Below are 21,490 nucleotides of genomic sequence, written 5' to 3'. Positions count from 1 at the left end.
CCGTTCTGTTCTCCGTGACTTCCTGGTGTAATCTTGTTCGCAGACCCACCACCGGGGTTGGTATTGCTGGGGTATTAATTCTACGGTAAGGAATCTATCACTAACGTGTCTCTTTCAGATGCACAAGTTACTACTTGTGTAACGATATATCTGTAAGAGACATTAGTTAGTGATAGATTCCTTACCGCCCCACCCATCCTCCCCGTTCTGCTAACTGATTTCTAGGGTTAAGGTCATCCCCTTTCAGGGCCCTAGTTTCATGGCACCAGTGGTCAGTTTCTTGCATGGCTCTGCGTTCCTGGCGCGGAAAGTCGTGTACAGAACTGATGTCTGCGCACATGGGTGGCACCTAAGTACTCTCCGTGTCTTCATCTCTGCGCTTACGACGCTATTGACAGACGCGGAGCCGCACGACGCCGCCTACTGACGCGCAGGGGTACTGCTAAGCAAAACTTTCCAGATCCAGTCTGACGCCTGGCGATATTCTACGGTAAGGAATCTATCACCAACTAATGTCTCCTACAGATATATCGTTACACAAGTAGTAACTTGTGCTTTAGGGAGAAAGCAGATAGGCTGGGGTCCTGAATAGCAGGATCCCAGCCAGACTAAGTCGAAAACCAGCAAAACACCAGGAAAAAAGTGGGGGCAACCATGCAGTCAGATTCAACCTTCCTACAAAATTGATAATTACTTTTAATTCTTTTCCATGACCTCTGGTCAGTATTTGAACCTAAAAAATATGCTGTTGCAAATGTGTTAGAATGTCAATATTAATTGTATTTTACTCAACTATGTTATTGCTTGTTTCCATCTTGTACTAGAACATTAGAGGGACGTATATTAATTGCTGTACTTAGTTTGTTAATTCAACTCCAATTTTAAACTTGCTCTATTTAAACAGGATTTTCTTCAAAGTACATGTTTGACTCCTGATTGTAAAGGCAGTATTTGTCGTATTCTTATCTATGGTTCTTCAGGGTTGGTCAAATGGCAGGTGAGTTGATTAACTCATTGCAAACAATCTCTTTGCTTATGATGTTCTTTATTCATTTTATTAATTTTAAAAGTCTGTTTTTTGTGTAAGCTGTTTTTGTATGTAATTTGTTAGCTATCATTGAGTTCTATTAGATAGATGTCTTGGGGATTCAGTGTTACACTGACAAATGTACTCCTGGCTCCTAGACACCCCATTGAATCTGACCCAAAGATCACAAATTGCAAAATAGTGTTCACTCAGTTCCGCTTAGCTTTATTGAAGCATTCCTGACTGATGTGTTTTCTCTTCAGAATCTGTTTTAAGTATAATCTTTTCAGTTCTATTGTACCACCCTCCTTTTCTTCGCCTGCCTTTAAGTAGTCATCCATTCAACCTTATTCTCTGCTGCTTACTGTTCTCTGATACAGTTTAAGAAACCCCTCTCTGCACCCCCTCTAGCCCACCTCTCTTCCCATAACAATTCTGCCCTATCTGTTCTTGCTGCCTCACAGACATACTGCAGTGTTATTTTTCTTTCCAAATTAATAATTTCCCCCATTTTACACGCTATCCTTTTGCATCTACTCTGCCCATACGTCCTTATCATTTTAGATCTACATTTATTTATCCTGCTGTTTCCTGGTATGCCCTAGATGACCATTGCTGATTCCCTTCATAGCGAAAGGAGGGAAAGCTTGTGCCAAAATGTCTTTTCATTTTAATGGGACAATTGCTGATATTAAGAATCTCCTAGTGAATCTTGATACATGCTTTGATGCTTCATCTGCTACAGAAGATGTGTTTTATTCTTCTAAGTCCTCATCTCTATCCTCCTCAATTCAGTGTGTGATCGTTAGATCAAGTTGATTTCCCTGCTAATTGAAGACCTCCTTTGGTAAACATCAGCCAAACATCACTAGATAAATAATTTAAACAGTGCTCAGTTAGACAAAATACAATATTGATTATCTTCAGAAGTCACCTAATGTCTCCCAAAGGATGATTCTGATCCTGTTGCAACTCTCTCAAGGCTAACCAGCTCATAGTTAGGAAAAATCAAAGGTCCTGTCCTTCGATCGCTGCAGAAATAAAAAGAATCTCTCCTGGCGTCTTGGCTGCCAGAGCATCTCTACAGCTGGGAAGTATAACTATCTCAGTATATGGTTCACTGAAAGTACCACAGCAGTGGTAGAAATAAATGCAATAAATAAGGGCACTGCAAAAGCATATGGGGTCGGGCAACTAAATCAACAATTAAGGAGTGCATTAGCCGCTTTCATTTCTAAGGGTAATGAATGCGGCATTTCTTCCCTCTGTACAATACCGCCATTTTGCGTACCCATGAACTGTAGATGAAGCCCTAGAATGAGTCCACTGTAGAGCATACAAAATAATCTTTCAACAACCACGTCCTCATCTCTATCCTCCTCAATTGAGTGTGATCATTAGAGCTGATAGAGACGTCTAGCGGCAGATTCCTTAACTTAGAATATCCCCAGGCGTCAAACTGGTCCGGAACATTTTGCGCAGCAGCACCTCTGCACGCCAGGGTGTGGCGCCGTACGGCTCCGCCCTGACGTTGTCCATGGACGTGACGTCAGCGTAGCCATATATGCCCCGCCGCGACGACATCAGTTTTCTTCTTTTCCGCGTCACGACGCGGACCCTGGAAACCAGCAGTTCCTGGCTTTGTTTTGGGCCTTCTTGGCACCATTGGTGTCGTACCGGAACAGTGTGCAATGCCCTCCGGGTTCAAAGCCTGTGAGGCCTGTGTGCGTCAGATGTCTGGCACTGACCCGCACCTTATTTGCATGTGGTGCCTTGGTGTGCACCACGATTCCAAACAATGCGGCGACTGTCAACAGATGAAGCTGATGTCCCTACGGGAACTCCGTATGAAGTCGTTGGCCGCACGACTGTCCTGCCCATCTTCTCGTCGCCGCTCTCCCTCTCCAGAGGGAGCTCGTTCCCAAGGCCGCTCCTGTGACCGACGCCCTAAAAAAGGTAAGCGGTGCCACAAGCATCCACTGCGGTACACCACTTGTAAGCGTGCCGCTGGCGCCCACTCCTCTCGTAAGGGGTCAGCCACGGGCGCCCGGAGGTCACCTCCTCCATACCCTCCTTTTCCAGGAGTTGGAGCGGCACGCGCCCAAATGGAGGCCTACTCCCGTGCTCTTAAGGCCTACTTGGAGTCCCCCTCTCTCCCTGGTGCGCCTTCGGTCCCCACAGAGGCGGAGGGTACTCAGGCTGGGCCCTCGTCGGCAGATCCTTTCCCGACCAGGGTTGTGTGCACCGACTCCGACGCCCAGGCGATGATGTTGGGCCGTGGCCCAGACCGTCCTGGTCGCTCTAGTACACTCCACCAGTCAGCGCATAGCCCTGGGTGGCTTCCTGCGTGGACGGCGGGAGCGACGCCGGGCTCCGAGTCGGCCACCACGCCGGACCCAATGACGGTCTCGACGTCCAAACCCACACCAAGCTCTAAGCCTGATCCCACATCTAGGGCAACGCATCATCCGACGTCGGTCGACGTCGAGGTAGCGTCCATCGTGGTGTCCGTCGATGTCCAGTCGACTCCGACACGGCGCCCGCCGACGTCGATGCATCCATCTGCACCGGTGTTCATCCATTCATCGACACCGGCATCCATGCCTGGGGTTGACCTCCCTCCGGATTCCTCGTTTCTGTCCCCTCATTGGGGTCGGGCGACTCCGGTATCCGCTACGGCCTTTTCGGAGGCTACTGTTGCTTCCCCTGGTCGGGAGCCACTGGTGCAGGTCCCTAGTGTGGCATGGTCTTCGGGTCGTTCCCCAGCCCTCTCTTTATGGCAACTGGGAGAATAAGCCTCCAACCGTCTCCTACAGACGGACTCTTGTTCCCTCCTAGGGTGACTACTGAGCTAGGGGCCGCCTATGTGCGGGCTATCAACCAGGCAGCTGCTATCCTCAGCTTTCAGCCTCCTGTGGTACCCCTCATGCCCGATCCCTTAATGGATCTGCTCCATCTCGAGCCCATTACCGTGTAGCCCTTGCTACCCCTTGGGGGTGCTTTATTAGAAGCCCTGTGTGGCGCGTGGGCACGGCCCTCTTCCGGGACCCCGGTTGATCGGGCCATTGCTGGTAGGCACCGTCCCGCCCCACTTTGCCTGTCCCTCCACCCTACCGCTCAGGGCCTGGTAATTCAGGCGGCCTTTGGGTTTCTGGACTCCTCCACTTTGCCCTTGTTTCCTCCCACCTGGGAATCCAGGTGGCTGGATGGATGTGGAAGATAGCTTTTTGCCTCTTCTAGCGCGGTCATCCGCCACTTTAAACACTACATGCGTGTTTGCATGTGCGTCCTCTGCACTCTGGGACTCCGTGGCTAACCTTCTCCTTTCCCTTCCGGAGGAATTGCGCCCTGAGTTGCTACGTCTTGTCCTTCCCGGCAAGGAAATGGCTCATTTAACAATACGCTCCTCCCTGGATACCAAAGACTCTGTGGACCGTGCTCTTGCACAGTCCGTGGCTTTGTGCCGTCATGCCTGGATGCGTGACAGTCGCTTCCCTGATAATATTCGGGAGAGCCTCCAAGACATGCCGTTTTATGGACTAGACCTATTTGGGTCCCACGCCGACTCTGCAATCTCCAGGCATCTGATAGAGACTAATAGCCGCAGATTCCTTAATGTAGAATTATCCCCAGGTGTGAGAAGTTGGCCTGGCATATGCTGGTCACTAGTTAAAGTGGCCACCTTGCACCAGTCCAATTCGACTCTTATGGTAGATGGGTTTAAGACAACCTTTTAAAGAAAGCTATCCTAGTGGTAGCTGTGGAGAGCAGCCTTCAGGCTAAGTCTCTGAGGAATGTAAAGCAGCTTGTTTTACCTTATAATCTCTTGAATTACTAAATGAAAGGACACCACACAGGTATATATATTAAATATATATGTATTTATTTCTAACACACTCTACTAATCTCTTTCTGAAATTAGAAGTCAGGAACATATGCAAAAATCAACAGTTCACAACAAATTAAGCACTTATATGGCTGGGGCCCTAGGGGCGTACCAGACCATATACTAAAAAAGAGGTACAAGAAGAATGACTTGAGAAGGGAGAAGACCTAGGGCCTTCAGAAGCGCTGGGGCCTCACTAATCCACCCAAGGCAGGTAAGTAAAGGAGGGAGGCGCATGCAGTGTGAGAACACAGCTGCGGATCCCAATAGACTAAAATGGAGCAAGTCGCGGTTGGAATTTTAACGTTCTAGGGTACTTCGGGAGAGTCTACAGGCAAGTCACTTACAGGGTAAGTAGTTCTAGAGCCAACACACAGGAGCACCGGAGTGCACGAGTTACCTCACCCAGGGAAGCCGGGTGCATAGGTGTCTTTTGGTGTCGGGTCACAGCGTTGTTTTCAATGGGAGCCAAAGAAGACTTGCTGCTTGTGAAGACAGGAGAAGTGTCCGGTGGAATCCAAGGCTGGATTCTGAAGAAAGAAGACCTGAAAGCAGAGGAGACAGTGTTCAAAGTCACTTGCCAGTGACCCGGGCCCAGGAAGACGGATGCCCACAGTCGTCGGGTGATTTCAGGTGATCACGGGTGTCTTAACTCTTCAGCCACGAGGTCCAGGAGGCGTCGACGATGACCAGGAGCTGGATTCGGAGTGTCCCACGAAGTTTGCAGCTTACTGAGGTGTCGGCAACTGGATTGGAGCCAACAAGCCTTGGCAACAGCAAGTCTTGTGGAAAGTGAAGAAAGTCAGCGGTGCAGACCAGCAAGGTCTGAGGGACTCACCCAGCAATGGTAAGTTAGGGCAGGCCTGGAGCAACCAGGGGAGCCCTTTGGTTCTGTAGAAAAGTCTTCTGGGGACCCACAAACTAGCCGGCTAAGGATCGCGAAGATGCCTCGTGAGGATTCACTTCACAGGAGCCCACGGTCACTTGGGACAAGGTAGGCCACTGATCTTCGGTGGAAATCCTGCTGGAGGCTTGGACCACACGTGGTCCAATGTACAAGTTCGTAGAACGTCGTGAAGGGATTGCACTCGACAATAGTGCACGGTACCCATGTATTGCTGTTTCTCGTCACTCGTGGGGTCCACTTGCCTCAGCTTCACTGGGGACTCACGATGGCCTTGGAGAAGTCAGGAAATCCACTTCCGGGGCTGCAGGGGACTTCGGACTCCGGCGGGAGCGGGAAAGTTTGCGACCGTTGATTCAAAGTTTTGGTGCCTGCCAAGCTGGGGAGTCACTCCTTGACTCTAAGGGAGATTCTTCAGTCTTCCAAAGGTAGTGGAATGTCGAAGGTCCAGGATTCTTCTTCAGAGCGTCGTCCAGGGATATCTAGTTTGCAATGGCAAGGGTTCCCTAACTTACACCCACTTCCCTTTGTCCAGTTTAGCGCCAGAGCAGGGGCAGGTAGCCCCTGAACCGGTTTGAGCTGGCATATGCACAGAGGAGCCTACTGCTCCCCCAGTGCAGGACTTCAAAGCACTCTAGGAGTGCACCCATCCAGCCCCAATACACTAAATCCTGTCTGGAAGGTGGTTACCTTGTCACCTCCCTGTGACAGGATGCCTATTGTTGGGCCTTCTCCACTGCGAGTTTCGGTCAGCAGCAGGAGGGCAGCCCAGTGTCTGTGCTGGTGGTATCCATTTTGTGATGCCAGGGCTCTTTCAGGATTCTACCGTGCTTCCCCAGTAGGTACATGTCTACCCCTCTAGAAGGGTGGGATCATACTCCCACACCAGTTACTTGTGTGGGGGTATGATTCCAAAGCGTTTGACACCAAACACGACATGTTTTGATGCAGTCATCCCAGAGTTAGCATTTACCACGAGGTTATAATGCACTTAAGAGTATATGGTTTAACCGCATCCACAGACAGGCCCAGAGAATAGACTCTGAGGGCTGCAGAGGGGCCCTGCTCAGGCAGAGGCACCCCCTCACATGTAAACCAAGCACCCTGCCCTCAGGATTGATAGGGCCTGCCTTAGGGGTGACTGATAGGCTTATATGTGTGTGTATGGTGAGATCTAGAAACTTATACCTCTGTGAGGAGTGCTAACACTACCTCACCCAGGCTGCAGTAGCAGGCCTGTGGTGTCAGATTTAGTCTGCTTCCCAGGGGTGGCATAACACATGCTTCAGCCCCTGGTAGGCCTGTGAAGTACCTATGCCCTTGGTACCTAAGGTACCATATACTAGGGGCTCATAAGGTACCACAGTATCCAATCACTAGTGCATCTAGTATGCACTCCAAGTTTTTGAGAGAGAACAGAGAGACTGGGGCCCTGATTAGCAGGGACCCATCCAGACTATAGCCAGAAACCAGTGTTAACATCAGAATTAAAAGTGGGGGGCAACATAAGTGCAGATCCTACTCTCCTACACCAGGTGTGAGACTGGATCCGGAAGTTTTTTTGGTACAGTATCTCTGAGCGCCGGGGGGGGGGGGGAGGGGGGGGGGGGGCGACACCACGTGACTCCGCCCTGACGTTGCCCGCGGACGTGACGTCAGCGAGGTCACATGTCCCTCCTCGGCGCGCTGACGGCAGTTTCTTTCTTTTCCGCGTGCAACGCGAATCCGGAGTGAGTTCCCTTGACCTGTTTTCAGGCCTCTTTTAATGCCTTTGCATTGGGAACAGTGTGCAATGCCCTCAGGTTTCAAGACGTGTGCTTATGGTACGCGTCAGATGTCGGCGACGGACCCTCACCCTATTTGTATGTGGTGGTTGGGCGAGCACCATGATTCTGTGGACTGCGACGCTCGTCAGCACATCAAGCCGAAGTCCCGGCGGATGCACCGGATGAAATTGCTTTTGGCCCGCTTGTCCAGATCGGTCTCGTCACAGCGTCCGTCCCCCACCGCAGAGGGGTCCAGAAGCCGCCGATTCCGGCTGCGACATCGCTTTATTTGCCCTAAGTTGGCAGGGTATGCCTAGACGTGGGTCCCTTGCTTACTTTGCCACTGGATTCAAGATAGCCTGGCTGATGAGGGTTATGAACCCGAAACCGGTCCCAGGATGCTTGTTTCTGGTCCAGGGAAGACATGGCTTGGCAGTTTGGGCTGAACTGTTCCCATGAGGCACAGGGTCAGACTGATTTGCATATGGCCATGTCTGAACTGGGGTGGTGGAGTGAGCTAAAGAATGATGGATTAAACCCAGATCAGTTGACTGGGGGTGAGTGTTTGATTTGCTCAAATGCTCCGTCCATCATCCCCTTTGGTATCCCTTTCTCCTATGAGGCACGTGGTGGTGGTCGACTCGGCACCCCTGGTGGACACTTCGGTGCCGATCGAGGACACACCAGTGCCCATGGCGACCCGTCCCGACGTCAGATCGTCGACTCTTCTCCGGATGTCCCTTCCTCTCCGGAGTATTGTCATCTCCTTGTGTCCTCTTCACCGGAGACTGGACGCCACATCGTTGCCTTTTCCCCGGCGGCTTCCAGGTCGGGTTCTACGCCGTCTCCACGTCCACGGGCCCCAGACCCGCTCTTCCGCACCTTGCAGTTGATTGCCCCGCCCGCTTCTCCGCCTTCTCCGGAGACCCCTCAGGCCCCTCACTCGTCCATGGGTCTTCCATCCTACAGGGGCTGGCCGTTTCTTCCTCCAGCAGGGCACGGGGACGGGCGGCTTAGTTTGCAGCCTTTGCCCATGGAAGAGTTGCGCTCTCCCCCATGATGCCCTACGGAGGCGAGTGTAGCCTTTGTCCGGGCCATCTCCACGGCCACCGGCATTTTGCAAATGGGCAACCCGGTCGCTCCACTCCCCATGGACCACTTGTTGGAGGTTCTCCACCAGGGCTCTGCTGGAGGGGAGCCGCTGCTTCCATTTGAAGCTTCGCTCCACAACTCTCTTCTGGGGGGCTGCGGGTGTCCTGCAACGGGGGATCCGGTACCTCAGCTGCTCCTCCACCTCCACCGTCCTGCCCCGCACGATCCAGTCTGCCTTTTTTCCCACCCATCTGCCCAGGGCCCTGTCCTGCAGACTGCTCTTCCTTCCTTGCCTTCAGTGTTGCTCCCACCATCACGGGAGGCCCGGTGGTTGGACTCCTGGGGGCGTAACATTTTCACTTCCACTAGTGCTGCTCTGCGCGCGCTCAACACACTTTGTGTGTTGGCCAGGGCTACTTCCGACCTTTGGGATTCCGCGGAGTCCCTTGTGCCTCGCACCTCCCACGACGATGCAGTGCTGATCAGCGGCGCCATGTGCTGGATGGTTGGGAGTTAGCTGCGTTTATTCTCCGTTCGGCCTTGGATGTCTGATTCTCTCGCCCATGCTATGTCGAGTTCTGTGGTCCTCTGCCGCCATGCTTGGTTGCAGGATAACGTCTTTCCGAAGAATTTTCGAGAGCGTCTTGTTGACCTGCCTTTTGATGGGTTTCTTTTATTTAACACCCACACGGACTGCGCTGTTCCAACAACTCCTTGCGGGGCTCTGCCCTCCTCCCCCTCCGTAAGCTTCGGCTTGTTCGTCCTCAGGTGTCTTATGGGAGGCGTTTATTCCACCTTTCTCTTTGGGCCTAGTGTTTCGGTTGGCCCGTCTGTGTGCTGTGTGTGGCTTGGAATGCCCTCAGGGTCCTTATGTTGGCCCCTCTGTACTTTTGGCTGCTGGTACAGCCCTTCAACTTTTGTGGTGTGTGATATCTGATAGAGACTGCTAGCCGCAGATTCCTTAACGTAGAATTATCCCCAGGCGTGAGACTGGATCCCGAATTTCTTTTGCCACAGCATCTCTGCGCGCCGGGGGCGGCACCACGTGACTCCGCCCTGACATCAGTGGACATGACGTCAGCAGCTCACATAAGTCCCACCCCCGCGCGCTGATGTCAGTTTCCTTCTTTTCTGCATGCAATGCGGATCCGGAGTGAGTTCCCTTGACCTGTTTTCAGGCCTTCTTTTAACGCCTTTGCGTTGGGAACAGTGTGGAATGCCTTCGGGTTTCAAGACGTGTACTTCGTGTGCGCGTCAGATGTCGGCGACGGACCTGTTAGTGAACCCGAATAGGTCCTCCGGTTGGACCATCTGTGTATTTTTTGGCTGATTGGTAAGCTGCCTGTGGTGATACCTACAGGTCTTGTATGTTCTTGAACTCTGCGGCGGGTTTCCCAAAGAGGTGTTCCCATGTTTTGTTTTGGGAAGTGTCATACCCTAGGTGGGGTACTTGTAGGATATTGTATAGCTCTGTCCTAAGCTGGGCGGGTGTGGATACCTTCTTGGGTTTCTCGCGTTTCCTGGCGTCACTGTATACCGCTTTGTGCGGTCTCTTTTCTTCTTCCGCCTTAGCGCAGCTTGCGCTGCTCCAGGTTCTGTCCTACTCAGTATCCAATGGTGTTTCTATCCTTCTTTTACAGGGCTTGCCTGTTATACATTTGCCCTTTGTTCCTGCAGGATATCTGCTTCTGTGCGTTTTGCCTTCCCTCTTCAGCCTCTGGATCGCCAGACCGACTTTTGTCATGCTGTCTACGGCGTCGTGTCTTGGGGTTTTCACCTTATTATCCGACGTTTCGACCTGGTCCTCTGCCTTGTGTTCCAGCGGGGCTAGGATATTCCTGGTGTTCTCGTGTGTTCTGGTTGACGGCTTTAGGTCTGTACTCCATATTTCTCGCTTTCCGTGGGCCGCTTCGTTTCTCCCACCCCCCCTCTCCCCCCGGGCTGCTTCTGGGGGGTGTGGGGGTTCCTTCTTCTCTTTATCTTCTGGCTGGTCCCACTTCTATTTGTGGGCCGGCATGCGCCACTGGGATGGTCCTTCTCTGGGGCTTGTTCTGGGATTCCCTTGCCTCTGTCTTCGTCTTGCGCTCGGCTTGTTCTGGGCACACTACTTCATAGTATTTGCCGGCTGCCTGCTGCGCACGACTGGTAGTTATGGTCCACCTCCGTGGGCCTCGGCGTGTGCCCGTGTGCTCCTGTCCCTTGCTTTGCTGGAGCTTTGCGCGATTGTGTCTTCCTTCTCACATAAGCGCCTATCAGCTGTGAGCCCGTTCCTGGCTTGTCCCCTGCCTCGGGGCTGATACCAGTTCAGCTGTCCCCTTCTCTGTGTGTGTTCTCCTGAGGCGGGCTCTGCCTCCGTTCCTCCTCTTCTCCTTGGATTTTGCGGGTGGTTCTTTTCTTCCTTTGGTACTCGCTTGGTGCCGTCTGTCCCTCCAGGTTTTCTGGCGGACGCCTTATGCCCCTCGGGTAGGCTTGTGGTATCCTGGCCTTCCCTTCTCTTTTTTCTTGCTGCCTTCTGCTTGGTGGGGGCTGAGCGGTCATTCCTGTCCCCCTGACACATCCCCTGTTGGGGCCTTGTGTTCTTCCAAGCTGGTGAGGTTCTCTCGCAGACCCTCCTCCCCTCTGGGTATGGCTGGGGTATCTATTCTACGGTAAGGAATCTGCGGCTAGTAGTCTCTATCAGATGTACAAGTTACTTACCTTCGGTAACGATGTATCTGGCAGAGACGATTCTAGCCGCAGATTCCTTCACGCCCCGCCCTTCCTCCCCGTTCTGCGAGGACATTTCAGCTTGGTCTTTTGCACTCGCCTCCCTCCGGGTGGCCTTGTCTTCTGCGGGTGCCCTCTTTCACTTCCTCCCTGGCAGGATGCTTCGTTCTCTTTATTTGTTCCACTCCTTCCTTTCTGGTAATTGGACAGTAGGTTCATGTGTACTTCTGCATCCCTCCACACTGGTTCTTCCAGTGTGGGGTCTACTCCTAATCTTCTCCCCTTTTTCATTGCTTGGGGTTTCTGACTCCCCTGCAGTCCTCTGGGTTGGGCGCTCTTGGCTGTGGCTCAGCCCTTAGCTCTTTACAGGGAATACGACGCTCCTTGAGGGTGTTGTCTTGGGGTAATTTGTCGCTACTCCTCTGTTCCGGACTTGTTGTCCTTCACTGTTATAGATTGTGGTTGCAGTCCTTCTTTCATCTGCCACAAAATTTTTCACATGTTTTTCTGCTTCCAGGGAGGATGTCGCCTTCACTTTGCAGAGTTGTTTCTCTGAGCGGTGCTCTGCTCTTTCCCTTCCATGCCTTTCAGTAACACAGTGCTTGGCACTGTACCTAATGGTGCTGTTCCTCACCATTCGTTCCTTCCCCTTCTGTTTCACAGATTTTTTCGCACACTGTTCCCATACTCTCACAGTTTTGTTTGTGATGGCTCCGCGTTGTGGCGCGGAAAAGTTCTCAGAAGAAAACTGACGTCAGCGCGCCGGGGTGGGACTTATTTGACCTCGCTAACGTCACGTCCGCGGACGACCAAAAATTCCGGATCCAGTCTCACGCCTAGGGATAATTCTACGTAAAGGAATCTGCGGCTAGAATCGTCTCTACCAGATACATTGTTACCAAAGGTAAGTAACTTGTACGTCAGGCAGCTACTTGGGCCTTGCTGCATACTTTCACTAAGCACCATTGCCTTGACAGTGAGGTCCGGAAAGACAGCTTCTTTGGCCAGTCGGTTCTCCGTGACTTTCTGGTGTGATTTCACTTCGCAGACCCACCATTGGAGTTGGTATTGCTTGGGTATGTATTCTAAGGTAAGGAATCTATCACTAACGTGTCTCTTTCAGATGCACAAGTTACTTACTTGTGTAGCGATATATCTGTAAGAGACTTTAGTTAGTGATAGACTCCTTACCACCCGCCCATCCTCCCCGTTCGGCGAACTGTTCTCTAGGGTTCAGGTCATCCCTTTCAGGGCCCTAGTTCATATATTGTGGTTGCAGCCTTTCTGCCGGCTGCTGTGATGGTTCACCATGGTGCTATGGCTCAATGGTGCTTCTGGTGGCACAGGCTCACACAGGCCAAGGGTTTAATCCTGCCTATTTTCTGCATCTTCTTCCGCCTCTGGGGGAGGTTTTGGACTTAACGATTGGAGGGGTCCCTCCTAGAGTGGTGCTCTGTTCTTTTCCCTCCCTCAGTTTACATTATACGGTGCCTTACACCATCTTTCTATGGTGATGTTTTTTCACCATACCTTGTTTTTTCTTTTCTTTTTCTGCACACTGTTCCCATATTTTCACAGTTTTTGGTGGTGGCTTCGCGTCCTGACACGGAAAAGTCGCCTGACGAAAACTGATGTCGGCGCGCCGGGGCCGGGTATATAAGGCTCTGCTGACGTCACGTCCATGGACGACGTCAGGGCGGAGCCGTACGGCGCCGAGGTGCTGCTGCGCAAAATTTTCCGGACCAGTCTGACGCCTGGGGATATTCTAAGTTAAGGAATCTGCGGCTAGACTATGTCTCTACCAGATACATCGTTACCGAAGGTAAGTAACTTTTTCATCAAGATGGTTTCCCTGCTAATTGAAGACCTCCTTTGGTAAACATCAGCCAAACATCACTAGATAAATAATTTAAACAGTGCTCAGTTAGAAAAAATACAATATTGATTATCTTCAGAAGTCACCTAATGTCTCCCAAAGGATGATTCTGATCCTGTTGCAACTCTCTCAAGGCTAACCAGCTCATAGTTAGGAAAAATCAAAGGTCCTGTCCTTCGATCGCTGCAGAAATAAAAAGAATCTCTCCTGGCGTCTTGGCTGTCAGAGCATCACTACAGCTGGGAAGTATAACTATCTCAGTGTATGGTTCACTGAAAGTAGCACAGCAGTGGTAGAAATAAATGCAATAAATAAGGGCACTGCAAAAGCATATGGGGTCGGGCAACTAAATCAGCAATTAAGGAGTGCATTAGCCGCTTTCATTACTCAGGGTAATGAATGCGGCATTTCTTCGCTCTGTACAATACCGCCATTTTGCGTACCCATGAACTGTGGATTGTGAGAAGTTGGCCTGATATATGATGTCACTAATTCTAGTGTACACCCTGTATCAGTCCAAACAACCCTTATGGTGATTGGTTGTAAAGTCAACCTTATAGACCAGCTATCCTAGGGGTAGCATGGACAAGAGCAGTCTTAGGCTCAACTCTGTATGGCATGTGAAGCCAGCTGTTATACCATTTGTTATCCCTTGAATACCAAATGAAAGGACACCACAACAGATGTATATAAAAAATAGAATGTATTTATTCTAGTCAAAATACCCTCAGCACTCTTTATGAGATTCGAGGTAAGTACAACATAGTCTTATTTAACTATACATTAAGTCACACAGGTAAGTAATACAGTTAGGCCCTAGGGGCCACGCAAACCATATACTAAGTAAGTGGTATAAGAACCACTGTCACAAACACAGGATAGGCCTAGGCCTAGGGAATCGCTGGGGCTACACTATACTACCAAAGGTTAGGAAGTGGGAGGCCCACGGGATTCAGGGGCAGAGTGGAAACACTCACCTGTAATGCGTAAAAGTCGATAGAAATAGTAGTTATTAGTAATTAAGAGTTTTAGGACACTTCTGGAGTAACTAGGAGGTCGAGACTCGGAAACTAGACCCTAGGATAGTCAATACCCTTGTGAGCACCGGAGTACTCAAGTTACCTAGCCCACGGGCTGCGGGTGCATAGGTGTGAACTTGCGTCGGGTTTCGTCGTGGACTTCTATGGATGCCTGAAGGAAAGTTGCTGACAGGCAGTCAGTGAAGAGTTTCCGGTGGATCCCAAGGATGGGATCAAGAAGGAAGGTACCTGCAAGCAGAAGGGACAGAGTCTAGGTCACCAGCCAGGAGCCAGGAAGGAACCAGGAAGGAACCAGGCGATGTCGTGAAGATGCAGGTGAAGAGGTGAAGCTTGTCGCAGCAGCCACGGGTACCAGGAGGCGGCGAGGACGACCAGGACCAGGAGATGAGCTGTCCCACGAAGGCTCTTGCTGTCGGCAGCGTCGATGTCGAGCTAGGACCCAACAAGCCTTGGCAAGCGGAACCCACGCAGAATGGAGGACTTGCTTCTGGTGCAGACCAGGAAGGTCTGGGGTGCTTCTCTTTCACAGAGGAGCGAGTGCCAGTCTGGAGGAGCCGGACCAGCAAGGTAGAATCAAATGTTCGTCGTCGCAGAGGTTACTAGCCAACGTGCCAGCAACCGGACAACACGTCGAGCGACTCAGGTGCAGAAGGGCCCCACGCAGAACACGTGAAGTGTGGGGAGCTGATCTTCTTTGCAGATGGTGCTCGGTATGGGGGCTTCTCAATTCCCCAAGCACAGCCTCGAGGAAGCCTCAGAAGTCGCGCTAGTCAGTTACTAGCCACTTTTCCCAAGTCGACGGTCCCACGTCCCTCGTCGCCTCCACGGGTCTCAGCTTTGCTGTCGATGTGGATCTGGTTCAGAGGTGTCTGGAAGTCATGGCACTGGTCAGTCTCTGCAGTCGTCCCTTGCAGGATTCAGTCGCAAAGCAAGCAGCGGTCGCTGGATGGTGCCTGGTTGCCCAGGGTGGTCACTCCTTGGCCACAAGGGAGATTCTTAAGTCTTCTTCCTGAGGTCGAATGTCGAAGGTCCAGAGTTTCTGTTCAAGTTGCAGATTCAGGATAATCTAATTCTGCAGGGCTCAGCTACCTACTGATATACTGGGCTAGTGGGCTGGGCTACCTGCAAGGTCCCTCCTATGGGTGGGACCAGGAAGGGGAGTGGTTACACCCCCTTTCCTTTGTCCAGTTTCGCGCCAGAGCTGGGGCTGGAGTGCCCCAGCGCCGGTTTGAACTGGACTATGCATGGGACACCTTGTGTGCCCCAGGCAGTGTCTAGTTTCTTTCATCCCTCCCTGCCCCAATACACTAAGGCCTGTCTGAGGTGGTGCTAGCACCTCCCAAGGCAGGAAACCTATTGTCCAAGCCTCCCTCGCTGGAAGGACTCCCAGCAGCAGGAGGTCAGACTTGTGTCTGTGGCAGCAGCATCCATTTTGTGATGCTGGGGCTCTGGTTAACTTTAACCGGGTAAGTAGTTTTCAACATGTCTTCTCCCTCTAGAAGGGGGGAATAATATCCTCATCGCCAGAAATGGTATGGGGGTATTATTCCAAAGTGTTAGACACCTTACACGACATGTTTTGATAAAGCCAAACCATAGTTACCATAACCGTTTAAGATTATAAGGCACTTAAGAGTATATGGTAGGCTATATCATAGAACAGCTATAAGGACATGGTTCCGAAAGCTGCAGACAGGCTCAGCTCATGCTAGAGCACCGTCTCACATGTTACCAAGCACTCTGCCTCCAGGATTGTTAAGGTCTGCCATAGGAGTGGCTGATAGGAACACATGTGTCTATATATAAGGTAGGTATAGGAATACTACACCTAAGAAGGGGTGATTACACGACCTTGCCCCAGCTGAGTGATCAGCCAGTTGTGTCATAATGGAAGGCCAGGCCAGGGGTGGCATAATACATGCTGCAGCCCCTGGTGGCCCAGGGTACACCTATGCCCTGGGTACCTAGGGTACACTATACAGGGGCCAATAAGGTGATCCCTACCAATTGGGTTATGCACCTAAAGTACATAGTAGGAATTTAGAGAGAGAGCAGCTGGGCTGTGGGTCTGATTAGCAGGCCCACAGCCACATCTAAGTCGAAAACCAGTGAAGCTAAAGCAAAAAGTGGGGGTGAACATAGAAAGCAGACCCTACTCTCCTACATGGATGAACCCTAGAATGAGCACACTGTAGAGCATACAAAAAAATCTTTCAACAACCACGCATTGTTCGTCACACCAAGCTAAGGTGGAACTGGGTCTGGTATCCTAGATTTTAGACTGTCAAGCGACCATGTTGAAGTACTATCAGGGCCCGGATGGCAGACATACACCCATAAAAAAGCCATCTAAAATACATTTTTGAAACCCTAGGGAATCCTTGGTATGACCAAGTAAACAACGCAGTGTTCTTGCGCCACATGACAAGCTCAATCCACCAGGTCGGAACCATCCCGTTCACTACACGGAAAAAGGCAATTAATCTGCAATTAAAGGTGACCTCGATGGACCAAGATCTGCTGCTCCTCAGGAATTTGGATGCAGCTCAGGCATTAAAAGTCTCCTACCTAGCTGGGACTCCTCAACCGTATATACGCAAAGGTATAAACACGGAAACTCGCAGACAAATCTTCTACATGAGGTCACTAGCTCTGCCAATTAAAGTTATCAACCCCTTCTGAGCCAGCTTAAGTGCAAAGGGAGCTTGCAGGTATTGTCCCTTACAAAAATAATCATGGTTGCACCTGCTGTGTTGCTGTCCCTCAATGGAGCACCAGAGAAGGCAGCTTCTAGCATCTGCTTTTCAAATTCTGTGCCCTGGCAAGATGTCCAAAGTTTTTGGCCATACTCAGTGGGTGTCTAGCAGCGAACCCTGTCATTGCCCACAAGGAAAAGCAAATACAAACAAGAAAGGCTGACCTCGCTCTATAGCCTGAGTGTTGGTGGAAGAACTCCTGATTGCAGTGACTGCCCTGGTTAAAACTTTAATGTATATATTTTGAGTAGTGCAACTAAGGACCTATTTGCCCAACGTGGCCCTAATGATAACTTTGACACATAGCTAACGCAGGCCTTACTAAATTTGAGCTACTGTTCACAATCATCGTAATTTGCACATGTTCTATACACAGTTTTAAACATTTTATCTGATACTGGTTTTATTTTCACTAGATCGTATCTATTTGTAATGGTTTTAATCAACTAAACAAAGCTTACAATTACGGTTGCATCTCTCTGTGAAATACCATTGATACAAGTTTGTCATCTGTCTCCTGCCAGAGCAGGCATAAAGGTTGTTGTCTTAGGATCTTGCGGATGTGCCTTGTTTTTCTCCCCAAAGCTATTCGACTTCTAGGCCTTTTGAAAGTGTTCTAAACTCCCTGGGAGATTTGTCACTCAGTAACAGCCACAAGAGAAACTATCTGTGTGGCTACTCTTTGGAAATGCAGAGACCATGTTTTTAGGTTTAAGATATTTCGTGCATGTACTGCAACACTGATCAATTTCACTGAAGGATAAATTGTCAGGTCTCATTCAAAAACAGTTTTGTTATCTAAAAAAGTCCCTGCCCAGGTCCAAAGTGGGATCTTTGTTAATGTGTAATGTTCTCACTCTGGCCCTCCATTTGTACTCACCCGAGCACCTGTTTGTTGTGTACCAACATGTGGAAAATCATGGCAAAGTAAACTAAGATCTCTAGGAGAACTATGTGTCTTTACCCTCAAATCATTTAGTAGCTGGCCTAGCCCTGGCTGCTCCTGCGCTGGGCACACTACGAGACCTCACCCTAGCCCTCAGCCTTAAACGTTTGTGCTTAAGATGTGACAAATGAACATTTTTAAGGCTGAAGTCAGGCCATCGAAAGTACCGCCATGTGCTATTATTGTTTCGCAAATAATAAAAACTTTGATTTATTCTTTGATTAACTAAAATCAAAAAAACAACATACAGGACAATTTTAAAATGTTGTCAAACATTGCTATACAATAAAATGTATCCAAACAATCTTAAAAACCCTGGTAAAATTACCCAGATGTGTGAAGTATGATAACTCATGCAAGCTTGCGTGCAACCATTCATAAACTAGTCAAGAAAACTGAAAGTATACTTTATATTCAATGCTGCAAGCTTTCCCTACCTGCACTGTTCACTTTACTTCACCGGCTGGTGTGGGACAATGTCCCCCAGCCTCCCTTGGGTCGGACAAGGGCTGCCACATGGTGATAAGCGCAGGGACACTCCTGCAGCGCAGGCGCACCTGGTCATGTGACTGGGCCAAGATAGCCAGACTTTGCCTCTGAGAGCCCAGAGGAGGCTGGACTGGGTCACCATCCTTGGTTGTCTTACTCTGTGAAGGTACTCGTTACTCCCCTATTGAGTCCCTAGACGTTTTTATTGTGCTGTGAACTGTGAACCCTGTTGTTGCTGGACTACTACATCCAGGCCTACTTTAGGTTAGGTTCAGGATGGGCAAGGGCAGATAGGATTGTACCACAGTAGGCGCCATTAATAAAAACAAATCCTCAGCGTGGAAAGAAATCTATCTTTAGTACCTACTGATAGCGGACCTACTCACCCATTGCAATCCCATTCTTCAAGTCAGATGGCTGCTGTTTCTAGCCAGGGAGAGGATGCCAGAGGGAAGAAGATGGCGGTGGGGGGTGACTTGTTTTCTACCGGAGTTTTCTCCCTAAGCGAGCCAACTGCTTAACCTGTTAAGCTTGCTAAGCCCTGCAGTAAGAAACAGAATCGTGGGGCTAATCATACTCATTCTACAGCTGTTAATCAATCGAGCCCCTCAGGGCACACAACATCTAATTGCACTGCTTCCATGAAGGACATCCTTGAGCGCTTGTTGGTCCATTTTAGGAAAATGTTTGAGGCACTTTTAGACTCCAATCTGCAAAGTATGATTAATCACTTGTAGTGTACTATGGACTTGAGACAGGCCCCTGACCCAGAGAAAAATAATAACACAACAACTGGATGTACTGTCTCTGTACTGGTGTTAGCCTCTAACCCTCCGACCAAAGGGAGGAAGAGCTTGATCACTCACCTAACTGGAAGCACTCAGAAGCCAATTATTGCAGGGGCACGGCCACCTCAGGGCCAGGAGGCCTTACGCCAAGTCGCTGGGACACCCGGGTTGCCTGAAAGCTTCCCCTTAGCCCCTAGTCAACCAGGCCCCCCTGGATCCTGGCTCTTACTCTAGGTGTGATCTACCACCAGCGGCTTCTCCTGTGTCATCGTCCTTGCCGATGTACCAATTTTACGTGGAAGGACCGCTGAACCCATGGTGGAATTAATCCACAAATCAATTCACTGGATTCATGATCATTTGAAATGTTAGGACAAGTTATTTAGTGAAGTACTTACGGCCACGTGGGTGGGTAAGATGTACAAATAATTCACGGAAGACTGTGTTGATATCACATTTAAAAACACTATTATAGTGAGGAATTTGTTAAGCGTCTCCGTACAGGGTCAACTAAAGCCCAGAAATATTAACTTCTTGCCTCTATTTGTACAGAGATACGGTTATTTGTCCATCAAATCAAGTTGGTCACCCTGGTCCTTATTTAGCACCTCCTCAACCTTTCAATATCCAGGCGCAAAATTGCTTTGCAACCCTGGGGGATTTGGCAGACATAGATTGACTCAGTTATGGTCAAGCAAAGTAGGTGTACCCTCCCCAGGAAATTTCCCAAGAGTCAGCCCAACTCGTAGCTGGGCACACCTCAGCAGTGGCCATCGATAATTACATCTGTCTCAACATGCCCAATCTTTTGGTAAGTCGACAAACTCTGTAGTGGGGAAGATGACAAAAATTTCTGTCCCCAACCATTCGATGAAAATATTGTCCTGAAATATCACTGGCCTCGCCAGCAGAGTTGATAAATTAGAGCTGGTTCTCCTTCATACGGAATTACGTTATACTTTTTTTCCAAGAGACCTGGGCCGTGGAGGCCATCTCTTTCGATGGCTATGCCACCTATCCCGTTTTAGTGATTCTGTCTTCCTGAGGTAGGGCTAGTGTGGGTCTAATGCCGTTTTTCTGGGTAACCCTGGAATGCAAAATTACCCCGGTTTGCCCTGAATGCACTTTAGTTCAAGCCCTTTTGCCCAAATGGCCCAATAGTTTAAAAGTGTCTTCCTAAATGTTTGCAATGGTGCTCTGGGTCCAACCCTAGTTTTAATATTTACATGCTCGTGAATTTTATTTCAGGCCTTGGCACTAAACTTGCTTATTTGCACACTGTGTTCCAACCTTTTGTTGGTGTGGATTTTAACACTAAACTGGGATCTACACTGGAGGTCAATGCCACTAAGGTGTTTGACTCAGAAAGCACAGTGTGTTTGTCTACCTGCAGGTTAGAGAGCTAAAGCTCTCTCCTACTTTATTAACTCCTTTGACCACATTAATGTCTGTGAATTGTTAGATCCCCTTTATTCTTCCAATGCAACGTTTGTTGGGGGGAGGGGGTGGTGGTTATGGTTCTGTCATTGATTATATTTTTGTATTTTGTGTTCTTCTGATGTGCGACTGTCTTTGCCACCACTACCCCCTGTCTATTTTATATATTTTTGTATCTAGAGACCTATTGGGCCGGGTCCCCAAGGGTGGAGCGGAGGAAAGTAAATTTAGCGATCGTAACCCCCTATAGCTTGGTTTAGATATTTATATGGGGGTAGAGAAGCCAAAGGGGTAGCCAAGGGTTCTCTGGCAGTCAAGGCACAAGCGCTTTGTTTGACCTGGAGGAGTGCCAACCTAACAACCCTTATGTCTGAGCTGTGCATCGGTCATATGAAAACTGCTGCTCATTTGTCTTACTCTCTACGGTGACCAATGGGTCATAGCTAACCAATTTGTCCAACTGTGTAGAACAGTTCACAAACTATTAATGAGCCAATTACTCCTATCAATCAAAATGCAAAATGGTTTGACACATTTTGTCGAAAGGACTCTGCTGCTTTTCACAAGGCTTTGAAGGAAACACCAAGGGATAGTCATAAGGTCCAACAGTGTAGATCAGAATATTAGGCTACCCTTTGCAATAGGCGTAAGGAGATTTTATTGTCCTCTTGGGAGAAGTTGGTGTTGGCTTGTAGGCAGTAAGATGCCAGGGCTATTTAGGCAGTGGTACATAAAATCAGTTCCAAGGGGATCATTGATAATTCTGTCATCACCTCT

General features: G+C 49.7%; 1 protein-coding gene across 3 annotated transcripts in view; it reads left to right on the top strand.

The window, feature by feature from the left end:
* LOC146801783 (E3 ubiquitin-protein ligase TTC3-like) overlaps positions 1–21,490 on the top strand; it is a 1,211,260-nt gene that overhangs the window by 432,389 nt on the left and 757,381 nt on the right. For all 3 annotated transcript variants that reach the window (XM_085621275.1, XM_085621274.1, XM_085621273.1), the window contains exon 24: positions 905–997. In XM_085621275.1, the coding sequence (XP_085477401.1) occupies positions 905–997 (93 nt within the window). The remainder of the gene's footprint in view (positions 1–904; positions 998–21,490) is intronic.

Source organism: Triturus cristatus, chromosome 8 (assembly GCF_964204655.1).
Source record: "Triturus cristatus chromosome 8, aTriCri1.1, whole genome shotgun sequence".
Taxonomy (NCBI): Eukaryota; Metazoa; Chordata; class Amphibia; order Caudata; family Salamandridae; genus Triturus; species Triturus cristatus.
This window is presented reverse-complemented; position numbering and strand designations above follow the sequence as displayed.